Source organism: Drosophila biarmipes, chromosome 3L, assembly GCF_025231255.1.
Source record: "Drosophila biarmipes strain raj3 chromosome 3L, RU_DBia_V1.1, whole genome shotgun sequence".
NCBI classification, from domain to species: domain Eukaryota; kingdom Metazoa; phylum Arthropoda; class Insecta; order Diptera; family Drosophilidae; genus Drosophila; species Drosophila biarmipes.
Window position 1 is genome coordinate 13,657,491 of NC_066613.1, and position 24,014 is coordinate 13,681,504.

General features: G+C 43.7%; 5 protein-coding genes across 9 annotated transcripts in view; 2 read left to right on the forward strand and 3 right to left on the reverse strand.

The window, feature by feature from the left end:
* Window positions 1-14,543, forward strand: part of LOC108028465 (uncharacterized) — a 45,238-nt gene extending 30,695 nt beyond the window's left edge. For 2 of the 4 annotated variants that reach the window (XM_017100323.3, XM_017100324.3), the window contains 17 exons: window positions 1,955-2,091; window positions 3,343-3,530; window positions 3,616-3,719; window positions 3,793-4,032; window positions 4,501-4,631; window positions 5,847-6,029; window positions 7,125-7,154; window positions 10,238-10,429; window positions 10,494-10,903; window positions 10,963-11,178; window positions 11,236-11,569; window positions 11,629-11,895; window positions 11,955-12,138; window positions 12,194-12,400; window positions 12,457-12,658; window positions 12,791-12,884; window positions 14,321-14,543. In XM_017100323.3, coding sequence (XP_016955812.1) covers window positions 1,955-2,091; window positions 3,343-3,530; window positions 3,616-3,719; window positions 3,793-4,032; window positions 4,501-4,631; window positions 5,847-6,029; window positions 7,125-7,154; window positions 10,238-10,429; window positions 10,494-10,903; window positions 10,963-11,178; window positions 11,236-11,569; window positions 11,629-11,895; window positions 11,955-12,138; window positions 12,194-12,400; window positions 12,457-12,658; window positions 12,791-12,884; window positions 14,321-14,350 — 3,149 coding nt within the window. In that variant the 3' untranslated portion in view covers window positions 14,351-14,543. Of the gene's footprint in view, window positions 1-1,954; window positions 2,092-3,342; window positions 3,531-3,615; window positions 3,720-3,792; window positions 4,033-4,500; window positions 4,632-5,846; window positions 6,030-7,124; window positions 7,155-10,237; window positions 10,430-10,493; window positions 10,904-10,962; window positions 11,179-11,235; window positions 11,570-11,628; window positions 11,896-11,954; window positions 12,139-12,193; window positions 12,401-12,456; window positions 12,659-12,790; window positions 13,786-14,320 lie in introns of all 4 variants that reach the window. The other 2 variants (XR_001768393.2, XM_017100325.3) reach the window with 2 other exon arrangements.
* On the reverse strand, window positions 13,467-16,932 carry LOC108028467 (zinc finger protein 425). 2 transcript variants are annotated; one of them, XM_044094698.2, is made up of 5 exons: window positions 16,542-16,932; window positions 15,963-16,485; window positions 15,525-15,902; window positions 15,284-15,469; window positions 13,467-14,499 (listed from the first exon to the last, which is right to left on the reverse strand). In XM_044094698.2, the coding sequence occupies exons 1-4, from the start codon at window positions 16,838-16,840 to the stop codon at window positions 15,335-15,337; spliced, it is 1,335 nt and encodes a 444-aa protein (XP_043950633.1). In that variant the 5' UTR covers window positions 16,841-16,932; the 3' UTR covers window positions 13,467-14,499; window positions 15,284-15,334. The 2 variants fall into 2 exon arrangements, with proteins under 2 accessions (XP_043950633.1, XP_043950635.1); XM_044094700.2 differs by lacking the exon at window positions 13,467-14,499 and adding an exon at window positions 15,163-15,223.
* A 317-nt stretch (window positions 16,933-17,249) lies between these two features.
* LOC108028285 (COP9 signalosome complex subunit 3) lies at window positions 17,250-19,775 on the forward strand. The gene is made up of 9 exons (XM_050885764.1): window positions 17,250-17,398; window positions 17,502-17,750; window positions 17,812-18,074; window positions 18,131-18,325; window positions 18,394-18,574; window positions 18,968-19,095; window positions 19,158-19,340; window positions 19,403-19,470; window positions 19,536-19,775. The coding sequence occupies exons 1-9, from the start codon at window positions 17,344-17,346 to the stop codon at window positions 19,549-19,551; spliced, it is 1,338 nt and encodes a 445-aa protein (XP_050741721.1). The 5' UTR covers window positions 17,250-17,343; the 3' UTR covers window positions 19,552-19,775.
* Window positions 19,776-19,950: 175 nt separating this feature from the next.
* LOC108028291 (uncharacterized) lies at window positions 19,951-21,127 on the reverse strand. The gene has a single exon (XM_044095363.2). It carries the CDS (start codon window positions 20,544-20,546, stop codon window positions 20,310-20,312), a length of 237 nt encoding a protein of 78 aa, XP_043951298.1. The 5' UTR covers window positions 20,547-21,127; the 3' UTR covers window positions 19,951-20,309.
* Window positions 21,128-21,683: 556 nt separating this feature from the next.
* LOC108028287 (uncharacterized) lies at window positions 21,684-23,949 on the reverse strand. The gene is made up of 2 exons (XM_017099998.3): window positions 22,588-23,949; window positions 21,684-22,520 (listed from the first exon to the last, which is right to left on the reverse strand). The coding sequence occupies exons 1-2, from the start codon at window positions 22,958-22,960 to the stop codon at window positions 22,150-22,152; spliced, it is 744 nt and encodes a 247-aa protein (XP_016955487.2). The 5' UTR covers window positions 22,961-23,949; the 3' UTR covers window positions 21,684-22,149.
* Window positions 23,950-24,014: the final 65 nt, after the last annotated feature.

Below are 24,014 nucleotides of genomic sequence, written 5' to 3' on the forward strand. Positions count from 1 at the left end.
AGCCACTTATATTTATATTAGCGATTGTTTATATGAGCAAAGAGAATGAAAAGAGTCCTTGGCAACCGTGCGATGAATAGCCAAAATAAATCGTACAATTATTTAATAGTACTTTTATCTTTTTTTAATTTAAATATAAATTAAATATAAATATTTGCTTTCAGGACAAGAACGAACTTGATCCATAGATAATATGTTTTTCTTACTAAATCGTATCTTGCAAATATCAATAATACCCCATTCCCACACAAAGCACCATCACCCATATTTTTTGGAGCTGTTCGGAATATGAAACCACCTAAACTCAAAATGAAATTTAATCAACAGCGAAAAATTAAATGTTGTTTATCAGAGTATAAAGCATTAGGATTTCTATTTGAAAAGTTGCCATCTAATTAAACAAAATTAGTTTATCGAAAATTCCAACGCAATAAAACAAATGTTTTTGTGCCGCCTAAAAAGTATAATTAAATGGTCAATGCCTATGATTAGTTATTATCGCATTGGCAATTAGAGATACACCCCGCCAAATGGAAAATGGCTTTCAGGCATGGCAGACACACTGACAGACTGTTAGAATGATAGACAGACACACTGACAGGCTGGCAATCAAATTGGAAATACGCCCACGGCGGGCGCAATTGATTTTGCCTGCAATCCCATAATTATCTAATTGACTATTGATGGCTGAGCGCATAATAAATTTGATTGGATGCACAGAAAGCAATTAGAGCAGCACAACTAGCAACACTTGAGCCATTTATTTCGAATTGAATTATTTTATCCGGGGGCTTACTCGGTCTGATTTCCATGCATTTTTAATAAAAATAATTGAAACGCCAGAGGAGCATGGCTTTGGGTTCCTGGAGGGAAACCAGAAGAAATTGCCAATTTCCATGCAAACTACTTTTGTTTTGGGGACAACTGCAAAGGGCAGGACTTACTTCCATAAATGCAAATCGCACGAGCATAAATCATTTTTAGTTTTGTGGTAATTCAATTAGGAAAGGGAGGTCCGAGTCCGAATACATACGTAATCGAGTGAAAGCTGGGGAGAAGGGTTAGTGGATTTGACTTTTTTATTCATCCGCTCAGCGTAAACAACTCAATTGGAAAATTCTTGGAAAATCCATTACAAGCACAAGGAAAACAACAATAAGTATTGGCATTTTAATAAAATGGGGAAAACAAAAACAAGAAGGGGAAACTAATAAATAAAGTTGTGATGAAGCTTGAATTTAATAATAAAACGAAATTTAATTAAGGAAAGCATCCTGTACGGCTTTATTTACTTTGCCTCGAGAGACAGTCTTATATTGAGTTCAACAAAATGAAATAAAAGAAACTCAATACACAACAAATTAAAAATGGTAAAATGATTTTCTTAAAGCACTCAACGTGACTTTTACTCTCAGTTTGCAAACTTTACTTAAAATAATTAAAAACAACTTAATTAATACTTAAATTTCCTGCTGAACTAACTACACAAATTTAATTGCACTCAAAATCATGAAAAAAAATCAATCTAAAACCAAATCAGTGTAGTACAAACCATTTGTCAAGCTTAATCTTTAAGATAAACTTGAATAAATTTACCACAAACTGTGTGGAATACATTTTCCACCCTCTTCCGAAAGTGAATACATTAAAAGTTAAGTACCTTAAATTATTCACGTAAATGGATTAGTTTACTTTGCGTTCCAATCAGTTTGCATATGAAGTTAATGTTATGTTAATTTGATACTTTGCGTTAGCATCTGCCAGGCTCTGGCGATGATTTATGGTGTGACAATTGCCATTCCTGCCGGGCGAACTCGTGGGGTGTGTTCGAGGGGTTCCCCTTTTGGGGTTTCCTAAAGGTGGAGGTGTATTCCTCGGCGGTTGCCTAGCTGCGCGTGGGGCAAACAAACTAATTGCCGAACTAACGCTAATTGCGTTTAATATATATTTGCAGGCTGTAATCGCACCTACTACGGGGACATCGGACAGACCTACGCCCTGGAGCTGCACCGCCCCAAACAGGATCGCGTGCCCTTCGTGTGTGTGCTCACCTTTACGGCGGCAGGTGGCCAGCACGGCGATGTGGTGCAGGTGAGTCGGGTCAGGGGTCGTATCGAGCTACACTCAAAAATATTATAAAATGTGAAAGGTAGTTATTGAAAATTACATTTTGTTGGGAGTATTTTGTATTTTTAAGAAATATTAAACATAAATCGAAGTTTGTTTGGAAATTGGATTTTATGGCTTTACTTCTCTCAGTGCACATTTCACTGCAGAAGCTCTCCCCTTCTGCTGCTGCCATTGCCTTTCACATTTCATTTTGTAACGGGATAAACTACGCCATTAAAAGATAAGCAACAACAATGGCGCTGGCAGATGGTGGGAGGGGTGGATTGGGTGAAAGCGGGTGGTGGGCGGTAGTGGGTGGCAGAAGCAATATTGATTTCAAAGCCACTCGCCGTAGCGTGGCAAATCCTGCCCCACCAGCCCATTTTGGGGTGGCAGGAAGCAAGTGCCGGCGCCTGTTAGTTATTACGCCACTTCACACCTCCAATTGGAACGAAGGATGCAGCAGGGGCAGAAGGAGGTGGAGGAGCACTCGGAGGAGCACTCGGAGGAGCACTCGGAGGAGCACTCGGAGGAGCACTCGGAGGAGCAGCTGGAGCAAACAGGAGGAGTGCCAGGCAGCCAGCCAAAGCCTTTGCCATGCTCGAGTGCGTCCCAAGAGCATTCGGCACTGATATCCACTGAGCTACGAGCACTGACCGAAACTTTATTACTGACACCCCCCTTCGGCACATCCTGCAAATATTTTATGCCCAGCCGGGAAAGGGACTTCACTAGATTCGGGCAGATTTATGCAACTGGGAGAGATGGAAAACGATTCCTCTTACCAGATGGCTGAGCCAACAATAAATGGTTATGTAATTGAAAAGTGAACCAAGAATTTTAGTTTACATTCTCCTTGATTTCACGGAAACAATTTTAGAAACAATTCAAAGTGGAGATTAAAAAGAAAGAATAAAAGTAATTTACCAGAAATGCACTAATACCAAAAGTGTAATATTTAAATTTAGAATAATAATTACTAATTAATTTAGGAATATGCATTATAATAGATGATAGAAACAAAAAATCATATAAAAGATGAAAATAAGATCTTTATAATTCCAGAAAAGAGGATAGCTTTAAGCAACTTATCCCTGCTTTCTAGGTGAATTCCTTCGGTTACTTAATTCCACAAATATGTTCTTATCAAGGCAATTGAGGTGTTAATATTATTTTTATGGGCACAGAGAGTCCTTATCATATCTCACGTGTTCATTGTGCGAATCGCCCTAGGTGACCCTGGACAGCTTCACGATTGGCAGGTTCACCTCGTACGTTCACGAGGGTTGTCCGGATGGATACATGCAGATAGCGGAGTCGGCCCGAACTCCAATCGGAGGCATGTGGTGCGGCACCTCCTGGGGACCAGTGCTCTTCTACAGCGAAACCCGCTCCCTTATATTTACCATCCGACTGAACAGGTGCGTCCAGAGACCCAACTCCAGAGTGCCAACCCCCGACATAATTAACTGACCCGATTAATGTTTAAATATATATCACCCGCAGACTGGCGAGGGATCAGAGTGGCTACAACTTCGACTTCCGCATCAGATACAAGGTTCTGTCCAGGGACAGTTCGGTGACCCGCTACGGGGGCATTAAGCTGGCAGGTGCGTGCGACCGCAGGGATTGAGGTGGATTGAGTCCCTAATCCGCTCAACCAATTCCCCGTTTCCCTTTCAGAGCTGGCCCAGTGGCACAACCGCAGCAGCTTCCTCAATCAGCAGCAGCAACAGCAGCAGCAGCAGCAAGGCAGCGGCATCGTGGAGGACTTCACCAACTCCACTGTGGCCCGGTCGGATCGCTATGGCCAGGACTTCAGTCTCTTCAGCGCCTATGCCAACAACAAGACCTTCATGGCCGCGCTGGAGAAGTCACTGGCCAAGGACGAGCAGAACTACACGGAGCCCAAATACTACCTGGGTGAGTTGGTGGTGTAAATAATTGAGTTTTTTTAATTATAATGGGCTTAAACATGACTGGTTGGGATTGATGAGAGTTTACCAAATGCCTTGGCTTAAATGTTTTTTCACAAAATTGAATATCTAAATAAACTAAAAATATTTGATTTATAGTTTTAAGAATAAGGTATCTCTATAAACGTTTAACAAGTTCAAATCAAGCTTATATTAGGAAATACATTTAAGCCCTTTTAACGATACTATTATGTACAAGTTTTATATAATCTATAATAAATATATAAATATTTCCAATAAATAGAAGGACAGTTTTCAAAGAAACCACTACCTTAAAAGAAAATCTACTTTTTAACGCATTTAAATTAATATCCAATCATTTTGGTTTAATATTTCCACTTCCCATGCCTATACATGCCTTAATGACTCATTAAATATAAGTTCTGGCTGTGACATCTGCTTCTCGCATTCGCAGGTGACCTCATCCCCGGAACGTACTGCTCCAGGATTTTCAGCGACTGCGACAAGAAGCCGTGTCGCCTGCAGTCTCCCAACTTCCCCGGGATCTATCCGCGCAACCTCACCTGCTACTACGCAGTGCGACAGGTGAGCAAAGAGCAATTAAAACGAAATTAAACTCCGGCCAGCTAGTCTGATGTGCCGGGTTGCAAGCCGAGTCGGGCCAAAAAGGTTAGACACCTCTTGCCAACGCAGGATTTTGCGGCATCCTTGCTGCCGGGTCATAAAAATACAGCCTCTGCCTTATTTTTATTCATGCCCCAACAAAGTTGAAAAATCAGGAGAGCAGGGAGAAAAATTAAATGGCAATTTACATTCCAAAATAGAATGGCCTTTTATTATAATTAACTGGAGGAGCAGAGAAGCGTTCTTTGGCATTTTTAATATGTCTGCTCCTGCTCGACGGGGATTCCCCTCGAAGGACCCGTTGCCATTGGCAATCAACTGTTAGAGGTCTCACATGCTGTGAACGTCCTTTTAAAATTACAAATTGTTTACTGCCTCCTCAGCTCGCACGCCATAGAACTTAATGGGGCTATCTTTGGAAGGCACGTAGTTCAAAGTCAGGGGCAACGCCGGCTTATACGGGGATAGCTGAGCGCTCTTGGAGTGCTATAATAGGAACAGGAAATAAGACTGCCTTTTAAGTCAGCCCTGGCTTCATAAAAAGAGACTTTTATAGACTCGTGTTTGACAGGACATTGAAGAATACAAAGATTAAGATATAAAATGATAAGGTTCACAAGTGGGTGACAAAAATATTTTGTTAAATATATAAATATTACATTTGGGGGCACTTGGTGGTCGACCATTTTAAGTTCAAACAATAGTACTCATGTTTGAAATTTTTCCGAAGTTCTGTTTGTCATTTTGATTTTTATTTCACACCGTTTTTGCTAACGATTGCTTTTTTCGTTTTCTAAAGCTCCGTTTTTATTTAGTAGTAATTTTTTCTTTCGTTTTACCATTTGCTACACAAAAGTGTATATATTAAATTAAAATCCAAATAAATGTTACCCCTCTCTAAGCTTTGTATAAGTTGTGCTCCCCATTTGTATTCAAACAAATTCAATGTAAAACACAAAGATCAATCACCATTTACAAAAGCGGCCAGCAAATTCCGCAGCACGAAGCTTGCGTAATTTAAATGCTCCAATTAATCCTCGCATTTCCATTTCCATTCCCCAACCCCTTGCCATTTCTATTCCTATTCCTGATTCCACAAAAGGAATGGGACTGTCAAACAAAACATTCTGTGCGCTGCGGCTCATTAATTTGCATTTAATTCTCCTGTCCACACAGCACGACGTGCCCCATGGCAAACACGCCCTGATTCTAGTCAAACAGCCCAAGGGCAATCTGGTCTGGATTTCCACCCAGGAAACGGCCACGGCGAACAAAATGGCCCCTCCGCCGAGTGCCAGCGACAAGGATAAGAAGTTCGAGCCGAGGCTGAAAACATGGAATGACTGCGATTACATTCAGGTAATTAAATCTGCCTTCAAATGCACTCTCCTCCGATCTCCCCTCTTCTCTATCTCTCTGTATCTGTATCTGTATCTCTGTATCTGCATCTGTATCCGAGTATCCCCCGCCTTTATCTGTACCCGAATCTGTAAATGTCCCTGCGTTGAGCTCCACTGTGTTTGCATTTGCCAGCTTTAACGAGAGATCCAGCACAAAAATTACTTCCTCTGTTGGCCAGTGGCCGGCAGAAACAAGGCCAGCGGGAAAATTCGGTGGGGGCTGTGGAAAACTGGTGGAAAAACTGCGCAAAAAACGACAAATTGAAAAAGAAATGAGCAAAAATCTGAAATCAGTTGTTTGCACTCCCCTTTTCCCACAGCCTCCCGCCGCCCGAATTTCCCCACGGTTTTCCACTGTCATTGCCCCGGCATTGTGTGTGCGCCTCCACTTCCGATGTCCATGTCCATGTCCTCGTCCGAGTGCCGGGACGAAGTCCGCCGTCCTCCGTCCGACACCGCCTTGAGCACTCGATAGGCTTCTCTCCGGCCAGTCGCGGGAAGTGTTAATTTCGTAGCCTTCCTTTTTGTTTGCCATCGGGCAGCGGAGCGAACCCGTCCTGGCAGTGGACTGCATCCATAAAGCCCCCCAACTTAAAAGGGGCAACTTTCGGATGAGCTCTTAATGAGCGTTGTGTATGCAGAATGGAGCATAAATGGGGGATAAGCTGGCGTGGGATACGAGTTGTGGAAATAAGCTGGCGAAAGGGATATGCTTGAGAGCAACTGCTCCAGAAAGTAGTTTTTAATGATGGTACCTTAATTGGATTAAAAGTAAAAGAGGAACTAAAATGATTCAAGAAGAGTACATATTTATCAGAGACAAAAAATGTGATAATTAATTCGTTTTCTTTTTTGGAATTGCAAGGTTTGTGGTTTAAGATTTTATAGGGTGCTCAGGAATCTTAAAAACGTAGTGTTACTATTCATCGAAAACCTTAAGCTACTTTCTTTTTGAAAACCACCTAATTTCAAAAACTGCACCAAACTAGAACTCGCTATACAACTAGTAAATACCGAAGTATCTATAAATGTATGTATATATTCTCTCCACTAGGAAAATGTAAAGCCCAAATGGAAATCCACGGTAATGCAAAACTAAAGAAAACTTCTCGCTCAGTTCAGTTCACTGCGATTCAATTCAGTTCAAAACTCATGTTGCCACAAATCAATTCTTTTCGTAGCAATAGTCAGCACTTGACCTCTGACACCTGCGCAACCACCAACCACCCACCATAACCCAGTTTTTAGTATCTTCCCCCCACTATTAGCAACAATTATTTGCCATCTTTCGCTGTTCGAAGACAATTAATCCAGATAAATGTATGCACTGCCCCCTAGAACCCCAGCAAATCGACAACAAATCAAAATGATCTGGGTAAATCGACATCTATGGGATATCTATGGACTGTATAATATATTCATTAGCACACACGCGAGGGGAAGGATCTGTCATTGGACTTATATTAATGAACACTTTGCACGCACATCATAAATCGCACACAAAGGGAGGGCCTTCGAGGACCGGGGGTTGCGAGGACATCAAGGACATTAGTGGACGCAGAACGTGCCAGGGTCCCAAGTAAATAATTGCCCTGGGCATTCATCATACAAAAGCAGACGAGCCGAGGATGCGAGGATGCCACTCCTGATGGATTTCCCACTTCCGGGCTTCCATTCAGAGCGCTTTAAGCTGATCTGCCACAGCGGTCAAAGACATTACACCCCCATACCATCCCCTATGCCATCTGCAGCCCCCAAAAGAACGGGGCAGGGGTGATGAGAAATCTGCACTAAAACGTTCTGACGATTTCCGTGTCGAGGAATGTTGCTTTTAGTTGCCCATTTAGTCATCAGCAACTATTCAATTTCGCTCCGCAACAAAATGCCAGCGAAGGAGGGAGGATGACCCCGGTGCTCCGGCTCCCAGTAATTCCCCCATTAAATGCTCGTTGTGGCAGCAAGGCGTGCAAATCCCCTCCTCCTTTGCAGACCCTCCTAACCCGGAGATATGGCCCCTGCTAACCCCTTTACTTTTTGCTTATTCAGTTGGAAAGCAATCCGCTCTCGGACGTTAGCACCATTTGCAAGGATTGCAGGATCCTGGGCTTCTGGGCCTGCACTCTGCCTACAAATTGTCCTGTGTTCGCCATTTCCCACCTCCTTTTTTCCAACTTTTTGTCCCGCGCTCTTAAGCCAAAATGTCCAAAAGTGCTGGCCATTTTGGTGCGGCATGTGTGAATAATCGCCGGATGGCGAGAGCCCGCAGCCCGAGATCCACCAAAGGATTGGGAAACTGGGCAGGGGAAAAGTAGTACAAGCATGGGAGAAACCATTGAAATTCATTAAAATAAACTGACCATTTGAAAAATGCATATACGCTTTTATTACATATAATATAGCGCTATATTGAACACTTTTTTTATTTAAAAAAAGCGTATGTTATGTTGCTAAAATACTAAGCTTTTTTCTTATTTTATAACTTTATTTTTTTTATGTATTTAGTTTTCATATATTTTATTTTTTCATTTCTTTTTTAATATTTCACCGTTATTTGCGTATATATTATGGCCCCCATCTGTGTCTCCACTAATTTGTACAAATGCCGCGCTTTCAATAAATTTGCGGTCACAAATTACCTGAGCCACACTCACGGGTGTGCGGAGTGCGGCCGCCGGAATACCGGAATCTGGTCTGCGGTCCCTGGCATAGTTTAAATTTGCGGCCAGCTGCACAAACAAGGGTGACCCGGAAACAGAAACCTCAGCTAAATTAATGCAAAAAGTCGCTGGCCACAAAACTAATTTGTCATGCGTTGGCCAAAGGTAGGCAATGCCCTATGGACAAGGACTCGCTCCGAATGCCAACGCCTCCCACTTCTCGCAGGGGCAACTCAATTAAAAAGCGCACAATTATGCGCCGAATGCCAAAGCCAGCAGAAACCGCACATAAATGAGTATTTTACGTTTATGGAGCCCGAGAATACGGGTATTGCAACGATACCTACGATTGCGAAAACCGCAAAAAGCCATAGAATACCAATTATTTATGTAATTTCCAGATCATAAAAGGTTATATCTGCCACATTTCCATAAGTAGAAAGCCTTTCCCACAACGAAATACCCTCAATAAACACTTGACTATGCATATATAAAACGTAAACCGCATAAACATGCTTCTTTCATTTAAAATAAACTTTAAACGAGCTTAAAATGTTCGACATTTAGTGGGCATCAAGTGGCCGACACATCAAAGCCATTGTGCTCAACTACTTAGACCTCTTCGAAGTCCTTATAAGCCCCCTTCTTCCCTTGGCTAACACACCGCACCATCGCTCTCCGCCGTCCCGGGGAAAAGCGGAAAGTAACCAAAAATCACGTATACGTACAGTGGCCATTAAGTAATATGAGAGCCAGCTGCACTTTGGGTCCACTTCTTTACGGCAATTACCGTTCTTTGGCACTCAGTTCGACTCGGCCCGCCCACCAAGCCAGCCTCCTCTTTTTTAACCACACTCGGCCTTTGGCTTCAATTACTACACTTGGAAAATATGTCAATACTCATTAGTATACTGATTAAAAAAACCAAACCAAGCAAGGTTCACAACTACAATTTAAAAATCAAACCAATAAAAAAGGAGGTTCTAAGAAAACGTAATTTTAATAAAATAAATAAAAAAATATAAACATTTCGAATAGGTTTATATTATCAAAAAGCTCCTATTGGAGAATTAATAGTTATGTATTTATTAAAATTTTCGGAAGACCAATAAAAAAGAAATACCTTTAATTAAAGATTTTGCACTGCCTTTAATCAATTTTTGATAAAGTCCTAGTTAAATATTTATCCCTTTACAAACTTAAAGAAAATCTATTTAAAAAAAATTCACTTATTCTGCAATATACTATAAAAACCAAGTCTTAAAATAGTCCCTATTATAATACAAACTACCCTGCATTCCATACTTTAAGTAACCCCTATACAGAGTCTCTGTTTGAGCTAGGACCGTTCTCCACCGTGTAGTTAGTTAGTGCCACCCACATGGTGAAATCAACAAGCACCACCCACACTTGTCGCCCGACTCACTCATTTCGCTCGCTCCTCACCCACTCTGTTCTCCGTCTTCTCTCTCTTTCTCTCCCCCACCCGATGTCCTTTCGCTACCCGCAGGACTACGTGACCGTATACGATGGTTACACCATACGTGACCCCATCATATTGAAGTTCTGCGGCGGAGGTCAGGCGGTGCCGGCGGCCGTTTCCAGCGGCCCGGAGCTTTTGGTCGAGTTCAGCACGTCGCCGTTTGGCACCTTCACCGGCACCTCGTCGCAGGTCCTGCCGCTCTACGGATTCCAGCTGGAGGTGAGTGTTGTGGATGGCCGCCAGAGGATAAGCCAGCAAACCATTTTGTTGCCTCCATCCACAGGTCGAAGTTCAGTTCGTGGATATCCAGAGTCCCACGTACTCGAAGAACAAGAAGCCCTGCGAGTTCTGGATCCGCGGAGCAGGTCGCGGCATCCTGGAGAGCCCCAAGCACTCGCTGTCTCCGAACTCCACGTGCCTGTACCACCTGCAGGGCTTGGGTGTCTTCAAGACCTTTGACCACCTGAGTTTGTCGCGCCGGACGAGCAGTCAGTCGGGGATGCATCAGCCACTCTCTCGTTTCAAGGTGTGGATTTCGGTGCTGAAGTTCAACCTGGACCCGGAGTTTGGCCAGATGGACGAGACGTCGGTGGGGGCCATTGGTGTGCTGCAGACGCAGGAGGATTGCAGTGGAATGCTGCGCATTTGGGATGGCACTCTGAGGGATGCACCCGTTTGCAAGGATTTAAATTGGTAGGTTGTACATAGGACTAAGGGCACAGTATTGTATAATACTAATGAAATCATTTTAGTGCCAGCGAGACGAGTAGCTACAATACCCTGGGCCACTATGCCCACAACTCCACCAATGTGATCGCCAGATTTTGTCGGGGCACCATACCACGCACCTGTGATCGGTCCAATATCAATGAGACCTACGCCAGACCCTGTACGATCTCCGAGAGCTATGTTTCTACCAGCGATGCCATCACTCTCGAGCTGCGCAACACAGAATCAACAGTTTTAAGGTAGGCTTGTCTTTAATCATAAAATATATAAAATTTAAATATAACCTCCCCTTTTAGACCACTGGATTTCAAGCTGAAGTACGAGTTCATTGACCTGCACCAGGACGGCTTGCCCTGGGGTGGTGGCGAGCACGATTGCAACCGAAAGTTTCTCAGCAACATGATGGATCGCAAGGATCCAGCCATATTCCGCAGTGTGCGCAATATCTTCCTGTTCGGAAGAGGAGGCACTAGGAACCTCAAGTGTATCTACAAGTTCGAGGCTCAGCGAGGGGAAAGGGTCAGGATCAAGATGAGGAAAGTGACAACCACCAACAGAGCTTGCTACTCCCGAGTGGATGAGGACATCAACAGATCCTTTTGCTACGGTGACACCAATGTTAGAATTGAGGTGAGCACAAAGCACTCTTAAATAAACTCTTTCTAATCCTTTTCAACATTATACCTAAGATCTTTGAGCGGCCCTACCACGATTCCATTCTGCTCCATCGAGGCTGCATGTGCAACTCCTCCAACCAATCCCACCTGCCTGTGGAGTACACTTCCACGAGTCGCGATGTGGAGGTTCACTTCATCGCCCAGAACATGACCACCTTGGACGATCCGGATACGGTCAATTTCGAGGGCATGTTCGAGTTCGTCAAGGCCCCAACTAGTTGTAAGGATGGTCGCCGCAAATTCGGACCCAGTGGCACCATAGACATGACCTTTGGAGATGTAAGGAGCTCTAGAAGTCTAATATTACATGAAACTACATCATAATATTATTTTTTCAGGTGGAGTGCCGTTCAAGACCTTGGCTGATAGAGCCCTCGAATGGCAACAAGTTCTTGTACGTCCGGCTGAAGGCCATATTCCTGAGCAAACACAATCCCGCGAAGACTTTGAACACGACCTATGTTCAAACCGATACCTGGAGGTGTGAGACCAAGTCGAGGGCTGTGCTGACCACTTCAGAGGGTAGGTTACTAACTCATTTACAATGGTTCCTTAATATAATCCTTACCCCTCTTAGGTCTAACCATTGTGGCCTGTCCCCTGAGTCCCGACTCGAGTGCCTACGAATTTGTGGAGATCTTCAGTTCCGGTTGGAATGAAAGGCCCAACTTTGCCATTGTCAATCGATCGCGAGCCATCAGCGTGGAGTTCCTGCGACCTGGCAATGGAGAGTACTCTTTTAATTGGATGGAACTGATTCCCAGGCCCACGCTCAGCATGGCAGGTGAGTTTACTAGGTAATCGGATTGAAATGGGGTCTCATTTGATACCATCTCGCAGAGGACTGCCAGTTTAAGTGCGCCGAGCTGGGGGCCTGTGTGAATGCCAGTGTCTGGTGCGATGGCGTGGTCCACTGCCCTTCCGGCGACGATGAGACCTTCCTGCAGTGCTCGGCTTTGATGAAACTGCCCGCCGAGATCCTGGCCACCCTCTGCCTGATCTTTGTGCTCTCGTGTTGTGCTTTTGCTGCCTTTGCCTACAAGTAAGTGGTATTACTCTATACGCCGTGGTCACCAAAGGAATTCTTCTTTTGGTTATGTATACTGCTTCTGCTTGCCAAGAAATTGATGGATATATTCATATTCATAACTATTATTCTTTTATAATCCACCAGAAAAATCAAACGCAAGCTGCGCGGCTCCTCGGTGCTGCAGACGCGACTCAAATCGCTCAGCTCGATGGACACGGCTGTTCTGGATGAAAAGGAGGTGATTTGCTGACAAAGCGACAATTCTGTGCGTTACGTGGAGATCGACCGTGTGACCACGGTCTGATGCTCGACGGCCAGTAACGTGCAGAATTGTGCCCCGGAACAGAAACCGAATCAGAATCAAATACTGAAACCAGAATCGCCACCACAAGCCAACCAAGAAAGACAGAGACCACAATTACAACTGACGCGAATGCGAAACGCAACAATGAAACGATCAAAAGAAAAGGCAACTCTTTTTCGAAATCAAAACCAGAAAACCAGAATCAAAATCAAAATCGTTCACCTGTTTTTTAAACTGCATTTATATGGGAGCGAAGCGCAGGATTTTGTTGATTCTTTTTGCATTGTCCTCTATTTTATAGATCGCAAGACTCGTGTTCTCCTCTTTTTTAACTTAGTGTGTCGCGCAATTTTATAAGCAATTTTCTAGGCCTAGGGTTTTTCGTATGTATTTTCGATATGATTTCCCAAACTCGACCCGAAAAACACACAAATCACACACTGTACATACTAAAGATTGCGTAACACGGAAGGACGAGGACCAGAAACCGGACAGATCTGACCAGTTAAACTTCCACTAGGTTCGTGTGTTTGGTTCTTACAGAGTACTCATAGACCTATGTAGATACAACTGTTTCCTAATAGCCTTTAAGAGTATCGTACTATGCTAATCAAAACCGACTAAATGGAGAGGATGAAATGATGGAAATGAGTTCAGAAGGGTTAGTTTTTTGGGGAATGTTTCAGAAACTCCCACAGCATTTATTATGCGGCGCACAAAAAATAAGGAAACAGATTGAGAAGATTAATCAAACCAAAATAAAATAAATAGTAAAAATCCAAAGGAGTAAGCGGATGGAAGGGCGATGATTGATCGACAATTCCGAGAGTAGATCGTAAGTGAACATGTTTTACATTTTAAGATTGATGGATGCATCGTAAACGTAACTTAGTCGACCGAGGGACGCGGTGGTTAGTCGAATATGTCAATACACATAGAAGCTAGATGAATTCGTTAGTTGTTTAATAGACGTTGTAGTGATCATGGATAATATCAGCATAATCAAAGCTAAATCAAGCCAACAACTTAGAGGTATCTCGTCGTAATCAAAGTACTCAAAAACCCAGTCAAATTGAAGCGATTCGCGTCGAATCGCAGTCATTCAGTCAGCTCACGCCCATTGTTGTTAGTGTTGTTGTCTCCAAAGTGCACAGTTCGCTTCATGCCACTTCATCTAGCGCCTGCTCCCTCACCACCAAACCAACCAACCAACTCAAATCCAACCAAATCAGTTCAGATAATCAAATCAAAACCAAACCAATCTTTGCATGGTAATCCTCGTTTGTTGGCTCTGGGCTCAATGGCAGCTGACTTAATCGAATCCTTTTCTATTTTGTATTCTCTCTTTGCACATCCCTTTTGTGTCGAAGAAAAAACCCGTCGTTGAGACCAAGATCTAAGGCTCGGGGATCAGAGCAAAGCAAAATGCCCGGCCTGGCCAAAGAGGAGGGAGCAGGGATCAGGGACTCCGAACAGACAACACAGCACACGGCAGTGTGTGAATCAGTCGAAATGATATTTTTGTTGATGCTCTTCTTCCATTTAAGAACTGTAAATAAAACAAATAGAAGCTGTATGATATTAACAATTTTACATTGAGCGTTTTATTTTCCATTACGATGTACTACTCCTCAGTTGCACTCTCAAATAGTGAACATGTTTTGATATTTGAATCAAACTCAGACAATAAACGTTAAAATCTATTCTTTTGTAACACGGTGGTAACTTATTTCCAGTACTATAGCGAACAGGAGGTGCATAATTTTTAGGAACCGCCAGATCACTTGATCTGCGCTCTCCGGCAGCTGATTGCACTCGAGCGTAAAGTAAATAGAAATATTAAACCAAACGTAAAGCTCAACTACTAAACTAATTAAATCAAATTAAACATTAAACAACTTAACAAGTTATTAGCGAAACTGCCCAAATGAATAAAAATGAGAACATTTCTGTCGTAACATAGATTAAAGAGCGCTGATCTTGAAACCGAACTGAAACCGGATGATTGTCGCCAGCAGAGTAGATTTTTAAATTTTAAATTAGTTTAAAGAAAAACGTAACTGATAATTAAATCGGAACATGGTAAACCAGCATGACTAAATAATTCGAATGTTGAAAAAAAATCATATCAGATTCTAAAATGATATTAAAATTAAATGGAAAACTGAAACAACTTAATAAACAAGCATTTAAATCCCCAAAACAAACTGCATGAGAACATTATTTTATACAAAACTCTTTACAGCGCATTGGACATGACCACATTCAACAAACTAATTTGTAAATAAAAACATAGGTATATGAAATAAATATACACAACATAAATAACTTACTATGAATCCATGAAATAAAAGATCGATCGAATAATTTCATGTTCTATAATATTAGTCCTTTAAATACGTGGGGAATTGAGTGTCCTCGGATGGTGGGGCTGGTATGGTGACGCCACCCGTGTCCACAGCTGGCTCATGGGGCAGTGAATCCACGCTCTCCAGCGGCATAAAGCAGTCGGCTGATATCTTCAGAAATATTGATGTTCAACAGACTATTTTCTGAGTTGATAAGATAACTCACCTCCCCATTCTTGTCGCCCAGCTTGCGAGGATACTTAAAGCCGGCGGCACGCGAAGCATCCATGGAGTCCTCGCAGTTCGTGATTAAACCCTGCCGATGATCCTGCTTGTGGGCTTGTAAGCGCTCGGCATTTATGGAAGTAAAGCTACAGAGATCACAGCATAGGTCCTTATAAGCTTCGGCATGATTGAGGCGCATGTGACGCTTTAGAGCATTGGCCTGGATGCAATAGTACTCGCATTGGTTGCACTTTAGGCTGCTCTTGTCCTGGCCGTCGTGCCGCTGGCGGTGTTTGTGCAGGACACTGGGATCGCGAGTGGAGAACTTGCACTCGCCGCACTGCAGAGGCTTTTCGCCTGTGTGCTGACGCATGTGAATCTGGGAAAAGGTTTTGAATAGTATTATGGACTAAATAGACAGAATCTAACCATAACTCACTATCAAACTAGCCTTACGAGCCGTCTTCTTGCCACAAACATTGCAGATGAATGGTTTGATTTTGTTGTGCACCGTTTTAATATGCTTGGAAAGCGTTTTGCCATTGACGAAATTGCGTTGGCAAATCTCGCAGGTCTTCTCCGCATAGTATTTGTTCTTCTTGGGGGCGGGAGGAGCTGCTGGCTGAGTGGTCATCTCCCCAGACTGCTTCTTGAGTTTCCTTCTCCGCTGAACGGCGGCCAGTGAGCGAAGAACACGAGGACGCCACTTCTTGTGGACCTGCATGTGCCGCCACACGAGCGCGGAGATGGGTGACTTGTAGTGGCAATCGAAGGCCGGACACTCTAGAAGATCCACATCCACCTGGTGGACTTTCCACAGATGAGCCGAGCAACGTCGCCAATTGGGCAGCTCTAGACCGCATTCGCAGCAGGAGAAGCTGCCGCCTTTGTGGCACTTCGAGTGGAGCTCCATTTTGGCAGCATCCTGAAACTTGAAGGGGCATTCTCTGCCGAAGGAGCACCTTTGGAAAATTGAGATTTGGTTTAGGTTTTCTCGTGATTTAATGGTTTTACCTACGGCTCTAGCATATTGGCCCTCAGAACCAGTCGAAAGTCCTTAAACGGCATGGGCTGCAGCTCGCTTGGCAATGTCTTCGAGTCCTCCAGTTGCTGCTCCAAAGTTAGTTTATCCTGGACAATCATGCCGGCTGGAGTTTGTTGTTTAGTTGATGTCTTTGCGGTTTTCCTTTTGGCATTGGGCACAGTAATGGGCTCGTAGGCATGGAAGCATATCAAATGTCCCCGGAGATCCTCCTGAAGATCATATTGGCGAAGGCACAGGCTGCACACATATACGATTCGCGGTGAACTATCCATTTTACGTAGAATTTTTTATTTTGAAGTAAAACAGAACAGCAACAACATGTGGTTATCGACTTGTAATCGAGACTAGAGATGTCAGTTCCACTTCTAAGACTATCGGAATTTGAACCCATGTCTAAACTTAGAACAATTTCAGTACTACTATCTTAGAATGTATTTTATAAAAATAACTAAATATAATTATTCGAAATAAAGAATACAAATCTTAATTAAATAAGGCTATATTTAATTTAAAAGCAAAAGCGCGATTTGAAAACTCATGCATCAAATCGCGCGCCTGATCTAAATTTATTTAGTACTAATAAACAGTAATGGGTAATGGACGGTCTATCAACCAGAGTTGGAAAACGCAGGTCGGCAGGAAAAACAAGAGCTATCGATGAAAAATCGTTTTTTGGTGCAGCTCTAATTCGTCGTCAATTTTGTTATTTCGCGAAGTTAATTTTTCGCATTTTCGCAAATTAATAGGCCAAAAAATAGTCTCGGAGTTAGCTAAAATGGGCAGCGCGCTGGAAAATTACGTGAATCAGGTGCGCACGCTGAGTGCATCCGGTAAGTTGGGCAACCGGCGATCTGAGAGCCCCCCAAAGACCGGGGTCTCGCCGCCGCCTTTGTTTTGATATTTATGCGAATTTCGCCGGGCTTTTGAACGCAGGGAGCTTCCGGGAGTTGGCCGAGGAGCTGCCGGAGTCGCTGTCGCTGCTGGCCCGCAACTGGAGCATCCTGGATAACGTGCTGGAGACGCTCGACATGCAGCAGCACTCGCTGGGCGTGCTCTATGTGCTCCTGGCCAAGCTGCACAGTGCATCCACCGCGAATCCGGAGCCGGTGCAGCTCATCCAGCTGATGCGGGACTTTGTGCAGCGCAACACGCCGGAGCAGCTGCGGTTTGCCGTCTGCGCCTGTGGGTTACCATTCGATCTTTCCAATAAGAACCCCAAGCTAACTCTATGATCTCCACACAGTCTATGAAACATGCCATCTGTTCACCGAGTTTGTGGTGCAAAAGAACCTCAGCATCCTGGGCATACGCATTCTTTCGCGCGCCATCGACCAGATTCGACAACTGGACACCCAGCTAACGCCCATCCACGCCGATCTCTGCCTGCTCAGCCTGAAGGCGAAAAACTTCAGTGTAGTGCTGCCCTATCTGGACGCAGACATCACGGACATCTCCACCGTGGCCGCCGAGTGCAAGACGCAGCAACAGCAGTCGTCCCAGCACACGGTAGTTGGCTTGGAAATCTAGTCTAGAACTTTGTTAACAAATGGATCCCTTTTTAGGATGCCAACAACGATGCCAAGTACTTCTTGCTGTACTACTACTACGGCGGCATGATCTACACGGCGTTCAAGAACTACGAGCGTGCTCTGTACTTCTTTGAGGTATGCATCACCACGCCGGCCATGGCCATGTCGCACATCATGCTGGAGGCATACAAAAAGTTTCTCATGGTTTCACTCATCGTAGAGGGCAAGGTGACTTAGCTAGCAGTTTATATCCGTCCATATATCAGCCTACTAATCTTGTAATCCTCTTGCTGCAGATAGCGTATATACCAAAAAACTCACAGGTCATTGGCCGTTTTATGAAGCCGATGGCCAATCACTATCACGACCTGGTCAATGTGTACGCGAATTCGTCCAGCGAAGAGCTGCGCATCATCATACTCAAGTACAGTGAAGCATTTACGCGTGATAACAATATGGGACTGGCGAAGCAGGCAAGTATTTCGAGGGGGATATATGATTTTAAAAAAAATGGGGGATCTTATATTACTTGAAGGTTGAAAAACTCATTTTTTAAAACATTTAATAAACCTTTTAAGTATGAAAAATCAAAGAAAAGCAAAGGAATATACAACATCAAAAAGAAAATTATAAATATATAGATTTTTTCAAGGTGAAACAGTGTCATAAACCATACTCTTAATGCCTTGTCGTTTCAAATAAAGAGAATATGTAAATTAAGGCGGAAGTTCCCGCAAAATTAATTCGGCTAACATCAAATAATTTCCGGTCGCTCTTAAAAATTCAGGGTTTTGCTAAACACAATAACACATTTCTGTTTATACGCAAAACTAAATTATTACATTTTTATATTTTGTAATTTTTAGGTAGCTACCTCCTTGTACAAGCGGAACATCCAGCGACTAACGAAAACCTTCTTGACCCTCTCCCTGAGCGATGTGGCCAGTCGTGTTCAGCTGTCCAGCGCAGTCGAAGCAGAGCGCTACATCCTCAACATGGTAAGGAATTTAATGTATTTTTCATTTCATCACTATATTAATTTTTTTATAATCAACTGCAGATCAAGTCGGGTGAAATCTATGCCAGCATCAATCAAAAGGACGGCATGGTGCTGTTCAAAGACGATCCAGAGAAATACAACTCACCGGATATGTTCCTCAACGTGCAAAATAACATAACCCATGTTTTGGATCAGGTTAGGCAGATCAACAAAATGGAGGAGGAGATTATACTAAATCCCATGGTAGGTTTTACTACTAAAATGCATTTTATTACCTAATCGTTTGTAATAATCCCCTTTTGTAGTATGTGAAAAAGGCTCTTGGCAGCCAGGATGATGACCTAACGTCGCAGCATCCAAAGACTTTCTCGGGGTGAGTTGTTAAATAATAATTTAATCAGCATCTGGGCATTGTTTATAACAATCTCTCCCCTGCAGCGATCCCACAGATTGATGATAACACCGCCGCAGATCCACCAGCAGTCCGCTGCTATCATTTCTACGCTCATCCAATCCCCAACACCGTTCAACTCATCTTGTCGCAGCTGCGAGGCCCAGGGCCCGAAGGCTGAGGACTCCCGCAGTCCGAACTCATCCAGCTACCACAACAACAAACTGCGCTCTAATTGCAAATTTATAGATGAACATGCTATTTTAAATAAACTATGTATAAATCTATGACTAAGTCAGGGGTTCCTTATCACGCTCGCCATTGACTCACGATTTATACGTCTCGATACTGCAACGATAAGGCTGTTGTGCCTTTTCTGCGCATCGATCAGGCCACATTTACCGTCTCGACCGGTTAAGTGTTTTGTACTTGCCCCCAATCTACCTTAATTGCTGTTTCAGCTATCGTTCAAGTCACTTTATTTACAATATCAATGTACATCATGTAACCTAACCTTAGGACAAAAAACGAACAATTAATTGACTAGAGGACCAGCGCGTTAAATGTAGGTATTAATTTCTACTCGTAAGCCTAGTTTCGTGTATTTAGGTCTAATTGCTTTTATGTTTTTTCTATACTATGTGTGTGTATCAACAGGCGTCTAGATTTTGTGGCTCGTGCGAGTGGGTGGTTCGCAGCTGGCGTTGCTCGTGCTCCGCTCCAATCGCCCGACTTAAAACCGGAGCTCCGACATCTGACTGAGATTCTCGCCGCCAGTCTTCTCTCGCTGCCAGCTGCGCTGCACCCCACATCCATCCATCCTAACCGGTTTTCATGGCGTCTAGCTCCATGATGGAGGTCTTCAGCGGCTGAGCGGCGGCGGAGGCGATAGGAACCGATGATAACTCGCTGCTGCTGGAGCTGCGGTAGAACAGCTTGTGGACCACATTGACCAGTATGAAGCACAAGATCAGCACTAGCAGCGACATAAAGACGTAGGCCAAGACCAGTGGTGTGTCCGAAATGGGATCCAGCATGATGGTGATCGGTTTTTGCATATATGTACGATATATGTTTCAAAATTTGTTTGTTACTTTTGACTTTGTACTCGCTTCCCCGTCCAGAAATGTGGATGAGTGTACTAGGTCCAAAACCGACAGACAGCTCAGGTTCAGGTAAAGAGACGACGGGTGGCGGTGCGTTCAGTATGTTAATTAGCCACACGATAGCATATACAGCATTTATATGATATTCTGGAATTGTGACCGCGTCGGCGTTTCGTGTGTGTGTCGCTTGACACCTGCCCGAGAACTGAATCGAGCCGAGAGCGTTAAATGAATGGAACTTTGCCTGGCATTACGTATACGCTTCGTTGCCAGACCGCCGCTCGTTACTTGTTCTGCGTCCAGTTTTTATTTCAGCTCTCTTCGCTTTTGGTCGTCTTGATAAGCGCCTTGTGCAACAGAGTCTGTAACCCGGGCCGAGATTAGAAAAGTTTTCCAGTTTGGAGTTCCAATTCGCTTGGTAGCCGCCATTCACATCTGGCAACTTCTCGAGCAGCAGCTATATTTATAACTCGTGGAGGGAGGAATTCCAGCCGCATCCACAGTCGCCTTGCAATCAAATCAACGGCGCTGCCTTCTTAATTGGCCGCGTCAATAAAGAATGAAATGGCGTCAAGCGAATTACTTGGGGTCTCTCGTGGCGGCGCGCTCTGGTTGGGGGCTAGTGATTTCGGCAATTAGGCCCGATAGCTCGGTTAACGGCCGGTCTGGAGTGCCGTTTATCTGCTGATAAGGAATACCCCAGTCGAAATGATAAGCCCCAAAAACACGGGCCTCACAAATTTAGATTGCGGGTCATGGACGTGGGCCCAAATTAGTTTCTTTCCTTTGGTGTAGAGAAAATTAGCATCAAAAAAAGTAAAAACTAATTAAACATACCAAGATTCTAATAAAGTTAACTGTTTTTGAATAATAATTTAAGGGTTTATATAGGTACTTTATTTAGTATTTGGTTTATGCCAATTACCACTAACTTCCACAATTTTTAACAATATCTACCCTTTTATAGTTAAACTCCGAAAATGTTAATGTAACGTGACTAACTTTATCACCATTTCCAGCAAATACCTAATCAGTTGTAGACTATAAATTTGTTCTGGCTATGGATTTATATAAATTGGATCCGGGAAATGCTGTTGGGAATGTTGATTTGTTTATTATGCCATCAAATGCGCAATAATAAATTAAAAATACAACCAATTTTGGTTTATGCAAAATCTCTTAATCTAAAAAAATTATAAAAGCATTAAAATAGTTTAAAAATACGTGAGGGGTCTGAAATGTATTTTTTAAACAAATAATTATGGAAAATTGATCCCCTCCTTTTTAGAAAACTTAAAAACAATAAAGAAGAACCCCTAAACCCCTGCTGGAGTACGTACGCACGCCCCTGTTCCATTGACTTTCACCTTCGTAGTCACGCGATTTCCATAAGCTGGCGTGAGCTCAGTGCTCGGCCCACTGACCCAACCGACGACCCTGGCGCCTCCACCCCATTGATCTTTGTATACAATTTAATAAAACGAGTTATACCACATGAGAGCAGTCTGTGGCTTAGGGCTGCCCAACACCCGTATCATACATTGGCCACACCTTCTTAATCCGGCAGGCGGGAGTTCCGACGCGAGCCAACAGGTCGACAGGCGGCGGCGCTGTCCGTGCACTGGGCATCCTGGCTCTCCTTGGCCTCCTGGATCACATCGTCGAGGGTCAACTGTGTCCGGCTGTCCAGCCGCGGCTCCGGCCGCCTTTGGTTGCACTTGAGCATGACCTTGAGGCGCGGGATCTTGGAGAGGTGGTCGAAGAAGCGGACTATGTGCACGGACCCCGTCGGCCTCGGCTCTGTGGCAGCACACACGGGCCCATCCCGGCAGTTGCACAGAAAGCTGATGGCCTTGCGGCTGGAACTCACATCGAACTCGGCGCTGACCAGGTAGCAGGGCTCCAGGGAGAGCACTATGCGCAGGACTAGAGGGGGAAGAGAACCCGGAAGGAAGAGCTGGCCAAGCAGGTGTGGCACTGGCACAAGGCTTACCCGACGATGACTCCAGGAGCTGGGAGCGGTTCTGGATCCAAACGGAGCGCAGGCTGGGCTGGTTGGAGCGCGGATTGCGTAGCGAGTTGTCCAGGTACTCCCGCATGGTCATCGCATGGTTGGAGCGTCGCAGTCCCAGCAGCTGTTGCCGTGAGGTTCCGGGCAGGGCGGCCAGCGGCAGGTTGTCGTACACGGACACATAGATCTTGTGGCTGATGTAGACCACCACGAAGCACAGGATGACGATGAGCAGTCCGATGAGCAGGTAGGTGAACAGTGTCGGTATAAAGAAGATGGCGTCCAGAAACATAACCAGAGGTGCTAGCTCACTGACAGGATACGCAAATCTACAGAGAGGGTTTCGGGAATCCATGGGAGGAGCTTCGGTTCTCTTGATTTTTGCAACATCTATGTAAATGTATTTATTTCTCAGTTTCTTTTTTGTATTTTTTTGTTCATTTTTTCTGGGTGGTTTTCTTGTCAGTTTTTATAGATTTCTGCCTTGTGTTTTTGTTTTTTACATACGATTTTACATTGATAATATTAGGCTTTTAATTTAATTGTATTCCACTCGACCTCCTGCATTTCGCTTTAAAGTTAATCTTCGCATGCCCTTTTTCTTACTTGCCATTTTATTTTACTTATTTTCATTTCCAACCCGCCGGCGGGTTCCTTCGACGCCCACAAATGGGCGTGGTCTGCACACGGCGCAGACCCCTCACAAATTTCCTAGGCTCAACCTTTTGCATTTTGCTCATTTACTAACAATGTGTCATAGCTCAAAAAATCAATGCAGCTTTATACTACTGGGTATTCTGTAAACTTGTCAAAACTTTAGGTTTTTATCTTCGCTGCAATGCGGTTTGAAAATCGCTTTTTTGAGTTATGACTCTCTCTTCAAGTAAATTGGCGACTTGCGTGTGAAAGTGGGTGGGTGAGTGTGTGTCTGTGTGTGATGTAGCAACAGCTAGGATAATGATCTATCGAGCAGATATAAGCTTTACAAATATATACACACAAATTGTTTGTTGGCTGCTTTTTTCTGAGTGTTGTAAATGCAACTTCTCGTTTGGGTAGTATAGTTCACAAGATACACACGCACACTCACCCAGCACACACGCACACACTCAGACCCTGCGATTTAACAAAGATTTTAAATTCTTGTAAAGTTATCTTCTCGTTAGCTGGCAGTTCTTGAAAATGCCTAGTACATCAGTTTCAAAACTATGGAGGTATTCCAAAAATGTTTTTTGAAATGATTAAATTGAATTTTTAAATTTTATGATACAATTCTTGAAACTAATGACCGCAAAATGTTGATCTTAAAATGAAAATCTAAAATCTTACAAATCCGAAAACATTTTCGGAAAACAAATTCCAAAACTGGAATACCCCTTGCATAACAGTTCAAACCAGGCATTCGCTGT